This window comes from Barbus barbus (assembly GCF_936440315.1).
Source record: "Barbus barbus genome assembly, chromosome: 30".
Classification (NCBI taxonomy): domain Eukaryota; kingdom Metazoa; phylum Chordata; class Actinopteri; order Cypriniformes; family Cyprinidae; genus Barbus; species Barbus barbus.
Window position 1 is genome coordinate 18,175,454 of NC_136758.1, and position 19,056 is coordinate 18,194,509.

At 37.1% G+C, this 19,056-nt stretch overlaps 2 protein-coding genes across 2 annotated transcripts; both read right to left on the reverse strand.

The window, feature by feature from the left end:
• Positions 1-3,890: 3,890 nt before the first annotated feature.
• Positions 3,891-14,268, reverse strand: LOC306850530 (SANT and BTB domain regulator of class switch recombination-like). Its single transcript, XM_079386206.1, has 22 exons — positions 14,034-14,268; positions 13,798-13,880; positions 13,308-13,459; positions 12,423-12,612; positions 12,241-12,334; positions 11,904-12,151; positions 11,608-11,666; positions 11,072-11,232; positions 9,846-9,929; positions 9,575-9,685; positions 9,283-9,406; positions 8,386-8,538; positions 8,176-8,309; positions 7,932-8,037; positions 7,116-7,148; positions 6,937-7,036; positions 6,702-6,790; positions 6,528-6,556; positions 5,900-5,973; positions 5,418-5,506; positions 5,150-5,241; positions 3,891-4,591 (listed from the first exon to the last, which is right to left on the reverse strand). The coding sequence occupies exons 1-22, from the start codon at positions 14,075-14,077 to the stop codon at positions 4,555-4,557; spliced, it is 2,286 nt and encodes a 761-aa protein (XP_079242332.1). The 5' UTR covers positions 14,078-14,268; the 3' UTR covers positions 3,891-4,554.
• Positions 14,269-14,486: 218 nt separating this feature from the next.
• pex13 (peroxisomal biogenesis factor 13) lies at positions 14,487-19,056 on the reverse strand. The gene is made up of 4 exons (XM_079386207.1): positions 18,705-19,056; positions 17,549-18,270; positions 16,456-16,578; positions 14,487-16,246 (listed from the first exon to the last, which is right to left on the reverse strand). The coding sequence occupies exons 1-4, from the start codon at positions 18,773-18,775 to the stop codon at positions 15,888-15,890; spliced, it is 1,275 nt and encodes a 424-aa protein (XP_079242333.1). The 5' UTR covers positions 18,776-19,056; the 3' UTR covers positions 14,487-15,887.

Here is a 19,056-nt window from a genome sequence, read left to right on the forward strand (position 1 = left end):
GAGGGCATCGGGTCCGTGAGGCGGATGTTGGAGCTTGTACTTGTGCTGATTGTAAGCTGGTAATTTTCCACGAGCCACGAAGGGGAGTGGTTGTTCAGAGTCAGGGTATGATACGCATGGCATGGGTCAGAGCCTGACACAATTGGCTTGGTCTCCATAAACTTAACTACCGCGAAGCTAACTCCAATATGGCAGTGATGAATTATAAACACATCGAATCACTCGAAAATATAATATTAAACTGTCCTTGTGGTGCTACATAGAGACGTCAAAAGCTTGCATGCTCCCCTCCTCCCTCTTTGCAAGTCACGTGACGCAACGCCACTTAAACGTCAGTTGATGGAAAAATACTGGATTTTGTGTGCAAACTATACTGTAGTGTCTGCACTGAACAAAGAGTGAGAAAAATAATACATTGTCCTGCAGTCAAGAAGGCATTTATGCTTATGCATTTTTTATAAAACTGTTACATTTCACAAGGTCATGGTGTGCATTTTATACATGTTGAATATCCAATACACTATTTCCCTTTAGTTCAGCATGTGGCCCATTCAACACCTTTTAACCTAAATAAGCAGTGTCACAGCAGTTTAGGACCAGTAATTTGGCAAATTATATGCTCTGTCTTAACCAACAAACTGATCTCACTTCCAGTGAAGGTGAACCTTTAATCCAAATGCAGCAGGTTTATTCTCGAACAGACACTAGCATTGCAGTTTTCTGCATTTAATGGGTCCAGGCGTAATTTGATAATCAGATGATGTTGTATGAATCAGATCCATATTTACTCCTTTTTATCTTTTATTACGTGTAGGTCCCACGCTGCTGTAAAATGTGGAGCTGAGATAAGTGAGATTTGGTGTAAATGAATTGTAGGTGTCATGTAGGTCAACACAGGCCAACCTGCTTTCCAAGAATCACAGGCGAAATGCTCTGTACCCCAAGAAGGTTGATGTTCCAGTTTTATTTTTTGTTTTTTTTCCGAAAAACTGTTGAATGATTTACTGCAGGTTTTATAATAAACCAATTAGTAAATAATGAACAAAGAGTGGGTGCATCTTCATATCTTTTAGATAATCCTTTATAAATTGTCACCTGACTAGTATAAGCTGAGTAATATGATCCATTTGTATGTCATGTTTTTGTTTTGTTAAAATGTTTTTGCACAGATCCTAATTTGAGAGACATATTTGTGCGAGTTGAAATCCCAAAATTAAGCATAGTAACTACTTTAAAACAGCAATCAGCAAATGTGCTCTTATTTTAGAACTGAAGTTCCTCAGGCTATTACTTCACTTTGTGTAACAGAAAACTCGCCATGCTTCCTTTCTTTGTTGTCTCAGCTGTTTTGAATTATTTTGAGAAATACAATAAACCATTGAGACTTCTCTGGACTTCTGTTTTTGTTTATTGCAGGTCCCAGAGCATGCATATGTACGAAAGGACAATGCATTTTTGTGTACGCTGATGTGAAAACCTTGCATGTTTCCTCTATTAAAGTATGTCATTAATCAGCACATACAGAGGGTCTGAAAGTTAACAGGGTCACAGGGATGACCGAAAGAGGTCATCTTGTTGAAGTGAGCAGTAGGAGGGGTTGAGGAGAGAAGCCATGCACGTGTATTGTGGCACATACATGTGAAATGAAGTGGGCTGCTCTGTTCAGGATCGGGCTGGCTTAAGCCCGTTCCGTCTGGTCCTGCCTTGCCATTTACCTACATTATAATTACATCACCTGCTCCTCCCTGTCACTCAAACAAGTTTGACAGTTGTCTTGTTTAGGGTGTGTTATGTACTTTCTCATAACCTATGGCGTCTGCCTTATTTAACTTTTTGTTTTCATTTAATAGTGAATAATTTTGTAAGTAAAGTGGTCACATAAAGACCAGGCTATATTAAAGTCCTCTAGTATTCATAATAAATGATTTTTTAATTTAAATTATTATATATTCATTATAAAATCAACAAATATACCATCATGAAGCAGCACTAATGTAATTTGACGCATATTCACATTAAAACATACAACATATTTACTTGAATATTATATTTAATTATTTGATTGCACTTTGATTAAACAGTTTTGATTAAACTGTGCATTGTATAATAAAGAATTGCAAGCTATTTGTTGCAGCTAGGGCTATTTGCTGCAGTGTCTTCCTAATGGTGGTCACTATAAATAGCTCTGTCCTTCTTGAGAGAGGTGAACCTCATGACAGCAACACAGACAATGAGGGAGGCCTCGCTGCACAGAAAGTTTGGCTTCAAGAGGATCATGTTTAGATACAAACAGCTCCCTCTAGCGACGATAGTACAAACCAAAACACAGGTGATAAATTATATTGCCTTGATCTAGAAATGACATCGTGGCTTTTCCCTATTCGTGTGACTGATGGCTAACCGGTGTAGCAATGTTTATAATCTCAGCAAATAGTTTATAGCGACAATGTGATATATTCAGCTTTAAAGAAATTCACAATTGTATATTTTATCGTATATTTTAGCAACCGGAAGATGTGGATTATATAATACCTTCATCCAAAATGGTTAGCATAGTACTTTCATTCTCTAAAGAAAACAAATTCATGCAATTCTAAACACCACTGCCAACAAAGCATTTGTTACAAATAACAATAGACAAAAGAGCATTGAATGATGAGGATATGACCTTTGACCAAGTACTGAGGGAATGAGGGCAGCTACTGTCCATCCACCTTTACCCTCGCTCTGCTGGATCTCGGCTCGTTCTGTTCCTTATAACTTATCTGATTAGCCCAGGTTCCTGTCATCTGTATAATTTTTATTACAGCTTGACATTTTCCATCTTGACGTTTAAAAGTTAATTAAGAATCTGCATGACACATTGAAAATCTCCTATTCTTCTGAGCTTTCCATTCATCAAAAAATCCTAAAAAAAACAAAAAAAAAGCATCACAGTTTCCACAAAAATATTAGCTAGCACAACTGTTTAACACTGATGATAATAAAAAAATCTTTCTTGAGCACCAAATCAGCATATTAGATTGAAGGATCATGTAACACTGAAGACTGGAGTAATGGCTGCTGAAAATTCAGCTTTGCCAGGAATAATAAATTACATTTTAAATATATTAATATATATATATAGATTTAATTGTAACATTTCATAGTATTCCCGTAGTGCTGTATTTGTGATCAAATAAATGCAGCCTTGTTGAGCATAAAAGGCTCAACATAAAAAAAAAAAAAAAAAAAATCACTGACCCCAAACTTTTCAATGGTAGTGTAAATAAAACCGTATCATTTTTTTTTAAAGAGTTCAAAACACAGATGGAAATTAACTGGTAGTTTAATAATAAAATGGCAAGTAAAGGAAATCCAATAATAATTGTTTTGAGTCAGAGTGCTATTTAGAACCACATGGTCTGCTGCCTCAGAACTGTCAACTTTTCAGAGTAAGAGAGAGACAACTCTTGGAAAGAGGTGGGGGTTGTGATGGATCTGGTTCCCACCAGCAAAGAGGGAATTAACACATGATCATTTGTGTTCTTGGCTGGCAGGTGGCCCAGCACTGTAACCCAACCTGCCTGAGCTCAATCAAACACCAACTGTCACCAAAAAAGGCAGACCAGCTCATGGAAGCTCCCCGCCTCCCCCGACACATTGCAGAACTTTCTACTTCCCTTTCTTGTTGTCATGGTGACAGTTGTGCTGGAAATACTCTTCAATGATATGACTGACCGATCATGAGATAAACCACGAATACCTTCCTTTTTTCAAACACATGACGGAATTGTGTATAAGAGGACTGCGTTTACACGTACAGAATTTTTCCAAATCAAACTCCAGGCAATTACTCATTTCATGAGAACTTGTAACAGCAGTAGTACAAAAAGACACAGGTTTATTTTAAAGATTTTTATTCTACTGCTTCTGTATTCTACCTCATGTCACATTGGTCCAAATGGCACAGTTGTGATAGTTTCAGTGCAACATAATCATGGACCCCACAGGTATTAGTCGTCAGCGTTGCTCTTTACCCAGTGGCTTCTTTGTGTACTATACAGGTTTGAGTCATTGCATTAAGACGGCTTAAAGTGCAGGGTCAGTACCACGGAGATGAGCTTTGTCTGGTCACCTGAGTCGGCTCGATTGAAGCAGGGACATTACAACACACTGCGGCTGGGATGAATCCTGAGCTAGACATGAGATGATATAACGCAAAAGGTGCAAAATAAACAGTACTAGTGTAACACAGATTAGTGGGTGCGACCAATTCATTAGCAGCCAAAAGCTTGTATTATTTACAGTGTAACTGATGGTTTTATTAGGTCCATTGTTCATGTTCTATAGCTACAGTTATGACATCAGTGACCACACCAGCAATCCATTCTTCTCCCAGGACTGTAACGGAAAAGACTCTAATGCTAATCCTGCTGTGTCTGGACGGAGTTTGGGAGAAAGATGGGGTGAGGAGTGGAGCAAAAGATGGACGAAGAGAGTGATGGGTTATTCTGCAGCAAGCTCTTTTACGCCTCCTTTTCAAAAACTCATCCACTTATCTCCACATTTTCTCTAAGTCGGTCTCGACGGCCCCGAGCGGGTCTTCGCTCTAAAAAAAGACCAAAGTGCTGGTTAAAAATGGAATGAGAGAATAGGAGAAAGGGAGTAAGTAAAAAGGTAAAATTAAAGCTGCAAGCGAGTCAATTACAAAGTAAAGCAATATTATATAAGCTGTAGGCTTTGGGTCTTCCATTAAAAGTTCTTCTATTTTAAAAGGATAGTTCACCTAAAAATGTTTAATTCTGTAATCATTTTCTAACCTAAATGACTTTTGTTTGTGAGTGAAACACAAAAAGACAATATTTTGAAGAATTTACAACCGTTTATGTCTGTACAATAAAAGTCAGTGGGGTCCAAAACAGCACTAGACCCCACTGACTTTCACTAAACAGACTAAAATATCTTTTGATATACAAAGAAGAAAGATTTATGGGTGAACTATCCCTTTAAATTTGCCTGACAAGAGCAGACAAGCCAGTTTAGTAAGTGCGCCAAAACAAACATGCTCCTAATCCTTCCAAATCTCATGATTAAAACCACGAATCATAATTTGAAACACTTCCACTCGTTTGTGCAGTGTCCTCAGTGCTGGAGGTGACTGTGGTACCTTTGAGTTTTCTCTGAGCTGCTGTGTCTTCCACTGGACTGAGAGGCGGCCTTAAATGGGGCCTCCAGCCTTGAGTAGAGCCCCCCTGCAGGCTGGAACCACACAAACACACATGGGTGCAAAATACTAGAGTACAATGTTGGAATACTGCTGTAAAAGATGGTAATAAAACAACAACAAATCAGAACACGCATGTGAAAACTTCAAAAACAAACAGTCTTAATGGTGCTTTAGCAGGTTTATCTAAGAGAGTAAAGATGTTTCGTACCTCTTTTGTGTCTTTAAACTTTGTCTGCTCTTGATCACCAAAGCGTATTTTAGTGAGATTTGCTATAATCTCCTCCATTCTCCTCTGATCTAGAATGAGTTTGAACGTATAAACATCCATCAAGATCACTGCAAATCTACACATAATCTACTTGAAAGCTACCGTGTCAGAAACGCAGCCAAAAATGCCTCTAAATTATTTAATACCATTGATTAATCACCATTACAAATCATTAAATAATAGCAAGGCTACAGTTTTAATCCTATTTTGAATACAAAAGTGTTTATAAAACAAAAAGAGTGATTTAGTCTTCTAAAGAGCTGGCAGATGTACATGCTGATGGCTGGATTTAACTTTCTCTGATGAGATTTTCTAGGGTTTGAGTGGTTTTAAATCACGACTCTTTATTATAAGACTCGCTCTACCGCTGTGCAATTGTAAGAATCTTTGTTACAGTCAGAGGATCTGAAAAAGGTACCTACCCTCCTCCCTCTGTGCGTCCTGATTGTACCTCATGGAGCGTTTGCTATCCCACTTATTCCTCTGGATGCTGACGCTAAGAGCGAAAGGACAAAGAAAGTGAAAAATGTGCCAAATGTCTCATTCAGAAGCATAGAAATCCCTTCTCAATCACATGGTATAAGCATTACAATACAGTGTTTAAAAAAATACTGAGATCCCTCATACAGAAAACAGTATAACTTTGGAATTAAGTAAATTAAAGCTGCAAACAAGTATATTAAAACAAATAAAGAAATAAAGCAATACTACAGTATATAAACAGAGGACTTTGCTCTTCAATAAAAGTTCTTGTATTTTAAAGTGATAGTTCATCCCAAAATTGTAATTCTGTCATCATTTACTCACCCTCTTTTAATTGCAAACATATATACACATTTCTTTTTTTTTTTTATCTTCAAGTACAATTCAAGTAAATGGGGTCCAAAACAACACTGGACCCCAATGACTTTCACTATATGGACCAAAATATCTTCTTCTGATTTCCAAAGAAGAAAGAACAACATGAGAGATTAATTTTTGGGTGAACTATCCCTTGAAATTTGCCACTTATTCTTCTACAGAAAACTGCAATTATTTGGAATCACTTACATGAATGGGGTTGAGTCTCGAGATGGTGCCTTTAAAACAAAAGTATAGAATGAATGAAACCAGAAAAGTGACATTCAACAACAACTAAACAAGAAGTTTTCCCACATAAAAGTGCTTTTGCTTGGGAAAAAAAAACAAAAAACAATCAAGCATCAATCCATTTGTTGCACTCACCTTTTCTCCAGATTTCTCCTTACGCTGGAAACTGGGGGAGGACACTTGCCTTTTCAAAGGTTTTCCAGATTTCCTTGCTTTCTTTGCAGCTATGCACATAAAGTCACAAAACCATCTTTCAGGTCAGCCTCGTTGAAATTGTACATGACTGCCACCTTTTGACCATAGTGAAGTATTGCTTATTAAAAATTATCTGGCGATTTTATTTTTACTAATGTGGAACATTTTAGTCCACCTTGTTTTTTTGATGTGTCTTCTTCATCCCCGACCTCATCCTCTGTGACCTCTGACCCTGTAGTGTACTCCTCATCTTCAGACAGCAGAGACTGCTGCCGCTGCAACGTCAGAAGTGTTTGTCAGTTTAGGCATATAGGAAAGGTGTTGCATTTAACATTTGAGGAACTTGCTTCTTACCAGCTGAAGACTCCAGTTTTTTAACAGTGAAAACTGCAACAAAACAAAAAAGGTGCTTACAATTTGAGCATATACAAACAAATTTAGATTAAAACATTTAAACCAATGTACTTTATTGTCTCGCAATTTTGACTTAATATCTTAGAATGTAATTTTATATTATAATAATGCAAATTTATCTCACAATAGCAAATGTATTTTTTGTAGCTGTGACTTAATATCTCACTGTGAATGTCAATGCATTTTTTGCAATTGCATATTTATATTACAATTGCAACTTTATATCTCACAATGTGAAATTATTATTAAATGTTCTCTCACAATTATCACTTTTTAACAATATTGTTACAATATACAGTCCGAGATAAAAATTGGTTTCCATACAATAAAGCAGGAAAGATCTTGGAAAGGAAATTTATTATGATTTATGTTTTTTTTATGTACACAATATATGTTTCCTTCATTGTTGTTGTATTGTTTTGTGTTAATTTCTGATTGTACACTACTGATTTGAATTAGGATTTTTTTTAAATGTGTTTGAAAGAACTTTTATGCTTACCAAGGCTGCATTTATTTGATCAAAAATACAGCATCAAATCCAAAAAAACAAAATACAAATCAGCATCAAATCAGTATACTAGAAAGATTTCTGAAGGATCATGTGACGCTGAAGGCTGGACTAATTATAAAAAATTAAAATCAAACACTGTTTAATTGTTTAAATTGCAATCCAGTAATATATGGTGTTGATGATTGCATAAAAAAAAGAAAATGTTCAAGTATATAAGTCATAATGAAATAAAATAAAAGTCTCACAGCTGTGGTTTCCTTGGGTCTGTGAGCTGTAAGCACCCCTGGCTCCAGCATTACATCACATCCTGGCACACGTTCACTGCCTGCAGAAGGGTCCTCAGAGCTACAGCTAAACAAAATAGATTAGAACATAAAACATTGTCAAAAGACCCAAACGCAACACTAGGCAAAGCATCAAACGAATCAAACATGGCATGCAATAAAGAACCCATAATTTTTTTTCTAAAAGAAGTTAGTATAGTCTGACCTCTCTGGCACACACACAGCCTCTCTGTGTAGCAGCAGGTCATTGAGTATTCTGGTCTGGGTTGAGTTTACATTGTGATCGCCGCAATCACCACCATCTGCTGCACTCACAATGTGGTCTCTTATTTTACAGCCCTACACAGACAAAAGTCAGACAGGTTCAAAGGTCATCTGAGTTTAAGAGAACATATTCTAAAGCAACAACACAAACCTTGGGCATGGAGGAGGGATCGAATCTCAGGACTTTCTGGTTGCAGCAGGTGTAAAGACCAATGCAGTGCCATCTATGTTCTGCCCCAATGCCAGGATACACAACCGCCTCTGGGTGGTACTTACACTGGCCCAAATCTGTACACAGGAATACCTGCCAAGAAGATACAAGATGCACTTATTTCCCATTTTTATTTTTAAATTACTCAAGGTGGCAGCCAACCAATCAATAGCTATACATACTCGATGTCCATAATTAAAGAAAGTGTTCACCCAAAAATGAAAATTTGCTGGAAGTGTACTAACCTCATACCATACGAGTTTGTTTCTTCATAAGAACAGATTTGGAGAAATTACATCACTTGCTCACTAATGGATCCTCTGCAGTTAATGGGTGCCGTCAGAATGAGAAAGCATTTTAATAATCCACATGACTCCAGTCCATCAATTAACATATATGAAGCAAAAGGCTCTGTTTGTAACAAATTAATTCATCATTAAGATATATATATATATATTTATTAATATAAATATATATTTTAATTTAAAATGCATTTATGATGAATTTGTTTCCCATGAACATGCAACTTTTCACTTCACAAGACATTAATTGATGGCCTGGTGTCATGTAGATGACTTTGAATTATTTGGATGGATTATTATGATGCTTTTATCCTGTTTGAACTCATTCTGATGGCACCCATTCACCCATTCAGGATCCAGTGGTAAGCAAGTGATGTAATGCTAAATTTCCTGTTCCAATGAACTCATCTGCATCTTGGATGGTTAGAGGGTGAGTACATTTTCAGCAAATTTTTCTTTTCGTGTTATTCCTTTAAATCTTCCTGCCCTGTAACAAAGTCTTAAATTATGATCTGTGAAGTACACATTTGTTTACCTGTTTGCAGTGTGAACAGGTAAGGAAGTTGATTGTGCCCCAGATCCTCCAGTAGACAAGTACCCAGGACTTCAACTCTTCATAAAGCCCATTCACAAACTCATGTACCTCCCAGGTCTTATGTCTACAGACACACCACAATTACCAACATGTCAACGTATATGGGTACATGTATGTGTGTTTGTGTGTGTGTGTGTGCATGTGTATATAGAAGACTGGAATATACAGTAAGCATTTGGAGTGTTCTAAACACTTTATATGTATGTGATTAAAATACGGTGTCTCATATAACCTGGTGTGAGTGAATACAATATTTCCTCGGACATCTATGTTGATTTTGTTTGGAACACAAGGGATTTTTCTCTCTGTTTCTTTGGTTAAAAGCTTAAGGCAAAGTCCACATCTGGAGAAAGAACCACAACATTAAATTATTAAACTGAAATCCACTATTGCATCAGAAGAATCATTTATAATACTTAGTGCATGTCTATACAATAATACATCATGCTATTATCATGCTAATACAGTATTATTGCTTGCACTACAACACAAAAGTCTCTCACCTGTACAGAGTAGATGCGTTACCAGGGGAATCGTGATTCTGATAACCATCAAATAATCTCTCAATCTTCTTCTGAAACAATTTACTGGTGAGAAAGTACAAATCATCACAAATAAAATAGTGGAATACTTATATGATCTTATATGGCATATCTTATATGAACATTATATGTGACCCTGGACCACAAAACCAGTCATAAGGGTCAATTTCTCAAAATTGAGATGTATACATAATCTGAAAGGTGAATAAATAAGCTTTTCATTGATGTATGGTTTGTTATTGGTTTGTTCATTGATGTATGGTTTGGCCGGCAGGAATTGTAGGTGGGGGGAGGGAATGTCCAGCGCTCTCTCCACCCTCAATACCACGACTGAGGTGCCCTTGAGCAAGGCACCGAACCCCCAACTGCTCCCCGGGCGCTGCAGCATGGCTGCCCACTGCTCCGGGTGTGTGTTCACGGTGTGTGTGTGTGTGTGTGCATTTGTTCACTACTCACTGCTGTGTGTGTGCACTTGGATGGGTTAAACGCAGAGCACCAATTTCGAGTATGGGTCACCATACTTGACAATACGTCACGACTTATGATAGGACAATATTTGGCTGTGATGCAACTATTTGAAAATCTGGAATCTGAGGGTGCAAAAAAAATTTAAATATTGAGAAAATCACCTTTAAAAGTTGTCCAAATGACGTTTTTAGCAATGCATATTACTATACAAAAATTAGGTTTTGATATATTTACAGTAGGAAATTTATAAAATGGATATTTACTTAACATCCTAATGATTTTTGGCATAAAAGAAAAATGGATAATTTTGACCCATACAATGTATTGTTGGCTATTGCAACAAATATACCCCAGCGACTTAAGACTGGTTTTGTGGTCCAGGGTCACATATTATACATAAAAATTATATTATCTATACACTACCATTCAAAATTTTGGGGCCAGTAAGATTCCTTTTTTTAAGAAATGGATGCTTTTATTAAGCATCCATTAAGAATGAACTGAATTGATCGAAAGCAGCAGTAAAGAGATGCATCTTCTTATATTCTGAAACTGCAGCTTTGAAAGTTATTTTAAACTGTAATAATATTTCACAATATTATTAACCGTATTTGATCAATTAAATTCAGCCTTGGTGAGCACAAGAGACTGTTATGGCCAATAAATATCCATCACCTGTAGATAATTCTGTTTCTGTTTCACGTGTGTGCTGTTCTCACCTTTTGAATTTATCCTTTTTGTCCTTGAGGTCATCTGCCTCATTGTGGCTGAACAGTTCAGCGATGCGTCCAGCCAGGTTGTTGTTGATGCAGTTCATATTGCATGGCGTTGCTATGATGGCACTCATATGTTTGTGACAATACTGGATACACTCCTCAACCTTCAGATCCACAAAACACAATGATAATCAAGCCCCTGAAGCCCATTTAACAATTGGATAAATAACTTCTGATGAGATAAACCAGCATGCTTTCTGCACACTGCTCAGACAAATTTTTGGATAATAATAGCGATCTGATTATTGATAATTTTCTCCAAGCACATAAAGCCAACAAAATTCACCAGGTCTTTCCTCAAAATTACAATGGTGTGTCTCATTAGTGCTTGTCTGGGCAGTGCACAGACTTGTCCAGAAGAACAACAACACAAATGATAAAACAGCCATCATGCATCATGCACTATTACCTAAAGGTCACCCAGCTCAGAGCACACTTACTACATTACCCAAAACATTGTCACCCCTCACAACACTTACTAAAGTTTCCATCTTCAAGAACTCGGAGGAGATCAGGATTGAGATGACATTGCTGTGCTCTGCAACCAAACACCACATAACATAACCGACAACATCACAAACAGCGAAACATCAAACTCACAGCCAATGCATAACCGTTTACAAACACATGAAACACCATCCACCACTTACAAACACCATTCAGCCAGGTCAGAGAACACAGATTACACAACACCTCTGATGGTATCTTTGATTATAGAAATTAAAAACAGTAAACGCACACAGAACATCTGAAATAGTTACCAAAAGACAATTACCCAGTTTGGGTTTGTCCATGTGTTTTCCGTGTGAATGTTCAGTGTTGTGACTCTTGACGTAGTTCATGAGCCAGTCGAAGATCTGGATGTCACAGTGGACAGAAATGTCCACCTCGTCCCAGCGCTGTGGGTCCACAGAAAGATACTCTTCAAAGTAACGCATCTCTTTTACCAGAAGGTTCCTTGGACACACAAAGTCCTGCTTTAGGTTCTTTGCTTCATCACAAACGTGGATTACCATGTTGGGGCTATGTGAAAGGAAATAAAACAAAAAATAGCCGGTCATTTTTGGCGAAGACGATTCATTGATGGCCTGATTGGTGTGAATGTGCTTCACCTTTTATTCCCTTCCGTTTTCTCAATCTTCTGAGCAGGATCTGCAATCTCACTCTCTGCAGAGGCTTCTCGACCAGTAGAGATCACAGTGAGGCCTGAATATATAATTCAGTATATTAAGGTGTAATCCAGCATTAAATGACAGATTGGACATTTTTATCCAGACCCCACCCACTGACTCACCCGACACTGAGAGAATGGCTTGATTGGACGGTGGTTCCCCTGTATCTACAGTAATGTCCAATAAATTGGATTTGATGTAGGTGGAAAAGGGTTCTGATGGAGAGCTCACTGCTCCGGTCAGTGGGTTACACTGGTCATCGACATGAGGGAAACTGCCTGTAGTCTTTAACTCTTCAAACCTTTGTGCACACTATAAAAATATACGAGGAGAAGCTGAACAAGTTAAACATTTGCTGAGAAACTTCTGGATCTTCGTGTGAAAAGTGTGGGTGTTAAACTCTCAAATGTATGCACTGTGTTTGACAGCATTATGTGATTGACAATATTATTGTTATAAAATTACATATTTTATTACAGTATATTTATATTTTTAAATATCTTTTGGATTACTATATTAAATATTTTTAATAAATAGTTGTAGAATAAAATAGCACAAATTACATTTTTTTCTTACTAAGGTTAAATTCACTGGCATTCTACATAAACAATTATATATATATATATTTTTTTTTTTACTAAATTAAAACTTGACTGGACATTAATAACATTCAATGTCTCATATTTCATTTCAAGCATGCTCACTGATGCATTGTTTATTTGGTAACCAAGTACACTAACTTTAGTAAAACAATGTTGGCTGTGATAGAAATGACCCCACAACTATATAAATGTCTATATCTATCACTATAGGCTAATATCTGTAAATATCTATATAAAACATTTTCATACAACAACCATGGAAATAGTTTTTCTTTCTCATCCTTTATTTCATCATAGTCTGTGGTAAAATGAACAATGACTTTTTTAAAAACCAAGAATATATTTTTTATAGTTTATAACAAAGCAAATATAATTTATATAGTTAAAGGTCCTCATATCTCTTACCTCTTTAGGTGTGAACCCAGGGACCAACTTGGCAACATTCTCCCAGTTGATTGGCTGAGATGAAGCCCATAGTGAGCTCAGGACCATGTCCAGCACCAGGAGGTTGTTATCATATGGAAAGTTATTATTAACGGAGCACAGACGATTCATTTCTGCGAAAAAGGAAAAAAAAAAAAACCTTTATATTTTAAGAATAACCTTGACAATTAGCATCGACTAGCTCTCTACCGTCCCTTTGTATTGAGAAACAAGGGACAAACTGAGAGAATGACAGCTGTCGCATTTGATCTGGTAAAGTGATATTATGAGCTCAGATTTAACAAAAACTAACAGTGATAAGACAATATACCGTTTGCAGCAAAGAATATTCATTGTGTGCAGCCGTAAAAATGCATAGCTAGCATAATAAATAAAAGATCGTGGCACTCCCCACGTTTTGTGTCGAATCACCCTGTGAAATGCTAAGCTAATACACACACAATCGGTTTACCCTGTTCCAGATGTATGCGCTGTTTCCTCTGGTAGCAATGCTCTGCTCTTCTTTCATTCCAGCTGAGCGGTGCTGATAACGGGCTGGGTTTGAGTAACATCAACAGAGATGCTGTGCTTTACTTTGATTTTATCCGGGGAAACAAGTAATGTTCACATCCACACAGCATATACAAATAATAATAAAAACAAATACTAAGCGTGAAATTCGCAGATTTGGTGGGCATGACTACCCACATCCGTCCCTCTCCTCTTGTTAAAATGCCAGAGATCTCACGCATGGAGCTCGGAGCGCGTGTGCCATCATGATGATGCTCGCGCTGCAGTGTCCCTCCTCTCCGCTGTCTGCTGCGATGTGACGGAATGCCAAAGCTTGCCGACCCGAGCCTGAAAGAGGAAAATAACTGAACGACTGAAGGCGACGCGAGGCAGAGGATTATCTCCACATCCTTTTCTGCTCTCTATTTCCGGTGCCGCAGTGCAGCAGGTGTGCGCCGGCGTCCCCGTTGCTAGGCGACAGCCCCAACATTCCATTTGATTGATGGGATTGTTTTTAATATGGGGCCCAGACAAACTAAAATGCATTTGGTCTCTATAATCAAGTTAATTAAATTGCTTAAAGACAAATAGCACTGTAGATATGCTGACAGACTAAACACTTATTTTTAGACAGAGATGTAGCCATGGATAAAACTTGTACATACTACCGTTTAAAAGGTTGAGGTTAGTAGTATTTTAATCAGCAAAACACACAATTGTTTAAAAAAAAAGTGACAGTAAAGACATTTTTAATGTTATTTTAAATAAACGCTGTTCTTTTGAACTTGCTAGTTATCAATGAACCATGACAAATTTAACATTGCTTCCACAAAAAATTATAAATACAGGATCATGTTACATTTAAGACTCGAGTATTGGCTGCTGAAATTTCAGCTGTGCCATTACTGGAATATATAACATTTGAAAATATATTAAAATAGAAATCTGGAGATTTAAATTGTGGTAATAATTCTCAGTATCACTGTTTTTACTATACTTTTAAAACTCTCAAACACAAAACTAAAGCACACACCACTGGCAAATTGCTCAAAGTGGGTGCTCGGACAAAAATAACTTAAAAAAGAAAAAAAGAGATAATGTCGGCACACCACAGCTCTAAAAATATAGAAAAAGACTCTCAAAAAGGGGACGTTTTGAGTTCTCTTCATCAGATATGACTGCTGACTTTATCAAATGCAGCCTTAGTGAGCATGAGACATTTTTCAAAAATATTTTAAAAATCTTACTGACCCCAAACTTTTGACAGTAGAGTAACTGTTGGTAAAGCTGCAGTGTAACACAATTTTATTTATAAATGCACCTCAATTTCTTACCCAGCTAAATGTCAGTCTGAAATTTTCTGTAATCTTGAAAATGCAGGAACATTATAAATGACAGGAGATACATTTTTAAGCAGTTACTGGCAAAATAATTGCTCATTGTGTTAGTGGTATGAAAAAACAAACAAGCCTGAAAACACAGAAAAATGCACAAACTAATCCTTGATACAACACAACTTAAAATATTAAATATTCACATTGCAGAAAGATGAACAGTAATCTAAAACTCTTACATTAGGATCTTGCATTATAAATTTAGATTGATATGAGAACTCCCAATTTAAACTAATCAGATGCATTAATATGTTTGAATTTCAACATATTTGTGACATTTTATGCTTGATGCGAGCATATGAAATCAAACTGAATCCATTTTTCCTAATAATTATTCAAAATAAATGAATGGCTCTTATTAACACAGTCGTACAAACTATAATGTTGAAATACCCAATATTTTTGTAGAAAAAAGAACATGTGGACAAATATTGGTAATGGCTTTGAGCCTAACAGTCTACTGAAATCTGTGGAATTATACAGTTCATACATTATAAAGGAAAATGACCTCCCCTCCATAACACCTTCATTTTTCATTTGTTTCTCTCCTTTTTTAGGTGTTGCATTATTAAAAGTTATAAAGAGGGTGATACATTCTAATGAAGGATGCACTTTTTTGTCCCACCAAGACACACACCTTCCCACACATACAAATTATTCATAAGTCCATCTTTTCTGAGGTTATCACTACAGTATCACTGTTGTTGTTTGTGGAAGGCTGCACCTCCAGGGCAGCATGATAGCCTTGTGTTTCACCGTAAGCAGACTCCAGCAGCTCATCTGGAACTGATGTGGTAGGGACCACCAGCCTGGAGTTGGGAACAGAAGCTGTAGCCAGAGCAGTTTGAGGTGCAGGAAGGTTCTGTGCAGCCTGCTGGACCTGTGCCATCCTCTCTAATTCTGCATGCTTTCTGCCTCTCCTCCGGCCCAACACTTTGACGTAGTTGGCAGGTATGAGGCCAGTGGTCTGCCCATCCACGCTGGCTAACAGCCAGCCACGCACCCTGGGCTGTTGTTCTGAAAATAAGAGTGAAATACGCAGAGTACAAGCTGTAAGTTAGTGTTTATAATACTTAGGACAAAAGGTAAATATCAATATGCTTGATATCAGTCAAATTTAAAATATTACATTGTTTAATATGAGATGTTGCCACACTAGCTATTGTTTTTATGCATGTCAAAGTGTTTAAGTACACTTATGTTCTGAATTTTTCTTGTTCTTTTACCTTTAGGGGCAAGATTAAGCATGTCTCCAGCTTGTAGAGATATCTCTTCTTCAGATGCAGCTGTGAAGTCATACTCTGCTCGTGCTACCACATGGTCATCCTCCCCACTTGCCCAGTTATCGGCTATAAAATAGAACACAGACACATGCTTCAGAACTTCCATCAGCACAAACATACAGACGCAGCTACATATTCAGACGCATACAAAAAAACTACATACAAACACATTTAGGTCATACAATATTTTCTATAAGCTGCTGCTAAAGATGTGCATTTCTGAATGATAAAAATTACTTAACTCTGCAATAAATTCAGTAACCTAAGTGACCTACTCTTCTAAAACTTGGTTTTTGATTATAATATTTTGCATTAATTTGATAAAAAATACAGTAAAACTGCAAAATATTATTACCATTTTATTAATATTACAGTAACTGCTTTTTATTTTAATATTTAAAAATTATTCCTGTGATGGAAAAGCTAAATTTTCAGCAGCCATTACTCCAGTCTTCAGTATGACGTGATCCTTCAGAAATCATTCTAATATGCTGATTTGCTGTTCATGAAACATTTCATCATATTATCAATGTTGTAAACAGTTGTGCTGCTTAATATTATTATGGAAACTGTAATACATTTTTTTAAGGAATCTCTGATGAATAGAAAGATATTTTTATTTAACTAATTAATTTGTTTTATTTACCCTAATTATTTAAAACAGAAATGTTTTGTAACATATTATAAATGTCTTAACTGTCATAATTAATGCATCCTTGCTGAATAAAAGTTTTGATTTATTTAAAAAAAATCTTACTAATCCCAATCTTTTGAATCATTCTCAAAACTGTTCCTTATAGTCCCACATTAAAGCCATCAATCATATAAATAGCAATCATATATATTCAGCATAATAGTGGTCTCTAAAATTTTCACCACTGTCACAAACAAATAAACAATAAATGGTGAACAACAATAAAGCAAAGGTTTCCTTGGTTTTCTTTAAGAAGTCTCATGTCAGACCAAAAATAGTGATAAGAGTGTGTGCAGTTTAAGATGAGAACAGACAGAACAGGAAGGGAGAAAAATGTCTCACCATTTTCCTCAGGACCCTCAGCAGACCGCAAAAGCTTCCAGATCAAATACGGCCCTCCAAGAACTACAGCAAGAAACAAGAAAATGGGCCATGATTTGACGGAATTCGCTCTGGGGTCGTCTATCCCTGCTCCTCTGGTTCCTGAAGCAGACACCATGGGGGAAGCAGCACTGTCCGCCCACAATTCATCCACCTCTGAATCCTGACGCAACCCCAGCAGCCTCTGCAGCCTGCGATAAAGGTAACTAAGGGTCCTAACCAGGGCGAAAGCAGACAGCACTTTTGTGAAATGTACGCGCAAACGGGAGAAGTGATTGGCCACATCCAGAACAGCACGGAAGCTGTTATAGACGGCAGAGAAAGTAGCATCCATCATCATGCTGACCGACGAGAAGGCGTGCACAATGCTTTCAATGGACTGAAATGCTCCACGGCTGCTCTCCTCTGCCTGCTGAACAAAGCGGCTTGGTGGGATGTCATCCGTTAGGTTATAACGGTTATAACCCAGGCCGCCTCCAGCTCCATAACCACTGTAGCTGTAGGGGCTGTAGCCCCCATAGATGGAACTCCCATAAGGGCTGTATGAGGAGGGAAATGAGCTGTATGTAGGGCGGTATGCCTGTTGAACGGGTCTTGGAGGGATGGGTGGTGCCACACGTGTTAGAACCGGAGGACGAGACACTGATGGCCCACTTTGTGATACTGATCCAAAGTCAGTTGAGCTAGATATAAAAATAAAAAAAGTCATATATATATACACATATATATATATATATATATATGAGATCAATAATAATAATGATAACAACACTGTTGAATGTTATAAAAATAAATGTATATTTAACAGTAAAAGACAGAAAACAGCATGGGTATGTTGGAGTGAACTTTGAAACTTGCATACAAACACTTGACGTGCTAAGCATTAAGTTTGCGTAACTCGTTAGCAAGTAAAAGTGTCAACACAACGAGACAGTATAGTTTTTTTCAGTTCGCATTAACACCAAACGTATGAACATACTTGTTAATTTTATAACCACATACCGATTTGTCAAGTAAATATATTTTGGATATATAAGAACTCGACAGCTAACAGGCTAACGTTCCTACACGTCGTCTTTTGGAGATTCTGACCAAAATAAGACGAATTTTTACGAACCGATAGTTTAGTGGTGCAGTCATGGTTCCAGGGATTCGCCTTTCCCATGGTTTTGGTGGAGGCTGAGCCATTATTTAATATTTCAGACCAAAGTCAACCTGCACTGAGCAACAAACGTTAGAACATAAACAACTGGCCCATTCGTCAGACAAAGCAATCGCTCAATCACATCGTTCTGATTTTCTTGCGACGCGAGACTAAAGTAATCTATCACTGATCGATTGCAATGTGCTTCTTTCTTCCTTTTTTGTTGCCATGTTGTTGTAATCTTTAACCAATAATAAATAACTACACTAATGTGTACGTGAATAAATTCAATATGCATTTAAGATGATCTGCCGCTAAAATGAGT

Bases quoted from the DNA above. Each gene is read 5' to 3' on its own strand.
- LOC306850530 (XM_079386206.1), bottom strand. From the start codon at position 14,077: ATGCGTGAGATCTCTGGCATTTTAACAAGAGGAGAGGGACGGAT. The intron at 12,613-13,307 runs GTAAGAGATATG...ATATTTTTATAG, and splicing joins CTGGGTTCACACCTAAAGAG to TGTGCACAAAGGTTTGAAGA. The intron at 12,335-12,422 runs GTGAGTCAGTGG...TTATATATTCAG, and splicing joins AGCCATTCTCTCAGTGTCGG to GCCTCACTGTGATCTCTACT.
- pex13 (XM_079386207.1), bottom strand. From the start codon at position 18,775: ATGGCTCAGCCTCCACCAAAACCATGGGAAAGGCGAATCCCTGGAACC. The intron at 18,271-18,704 runs GTTCGTAAAAAT...TTTTATATCTAG, and splicing joins ACTGCACCACTAAACTATCG to CTCAACTGACTTTGGATCAG. The intron at 16,247-16,455 runs GTAAAAGAACAA...TCTTATTTTCAG, and splicing joins GCTTAATCTTGCCCCTAAAG to AACAACAGCCCAGGGTGCGT.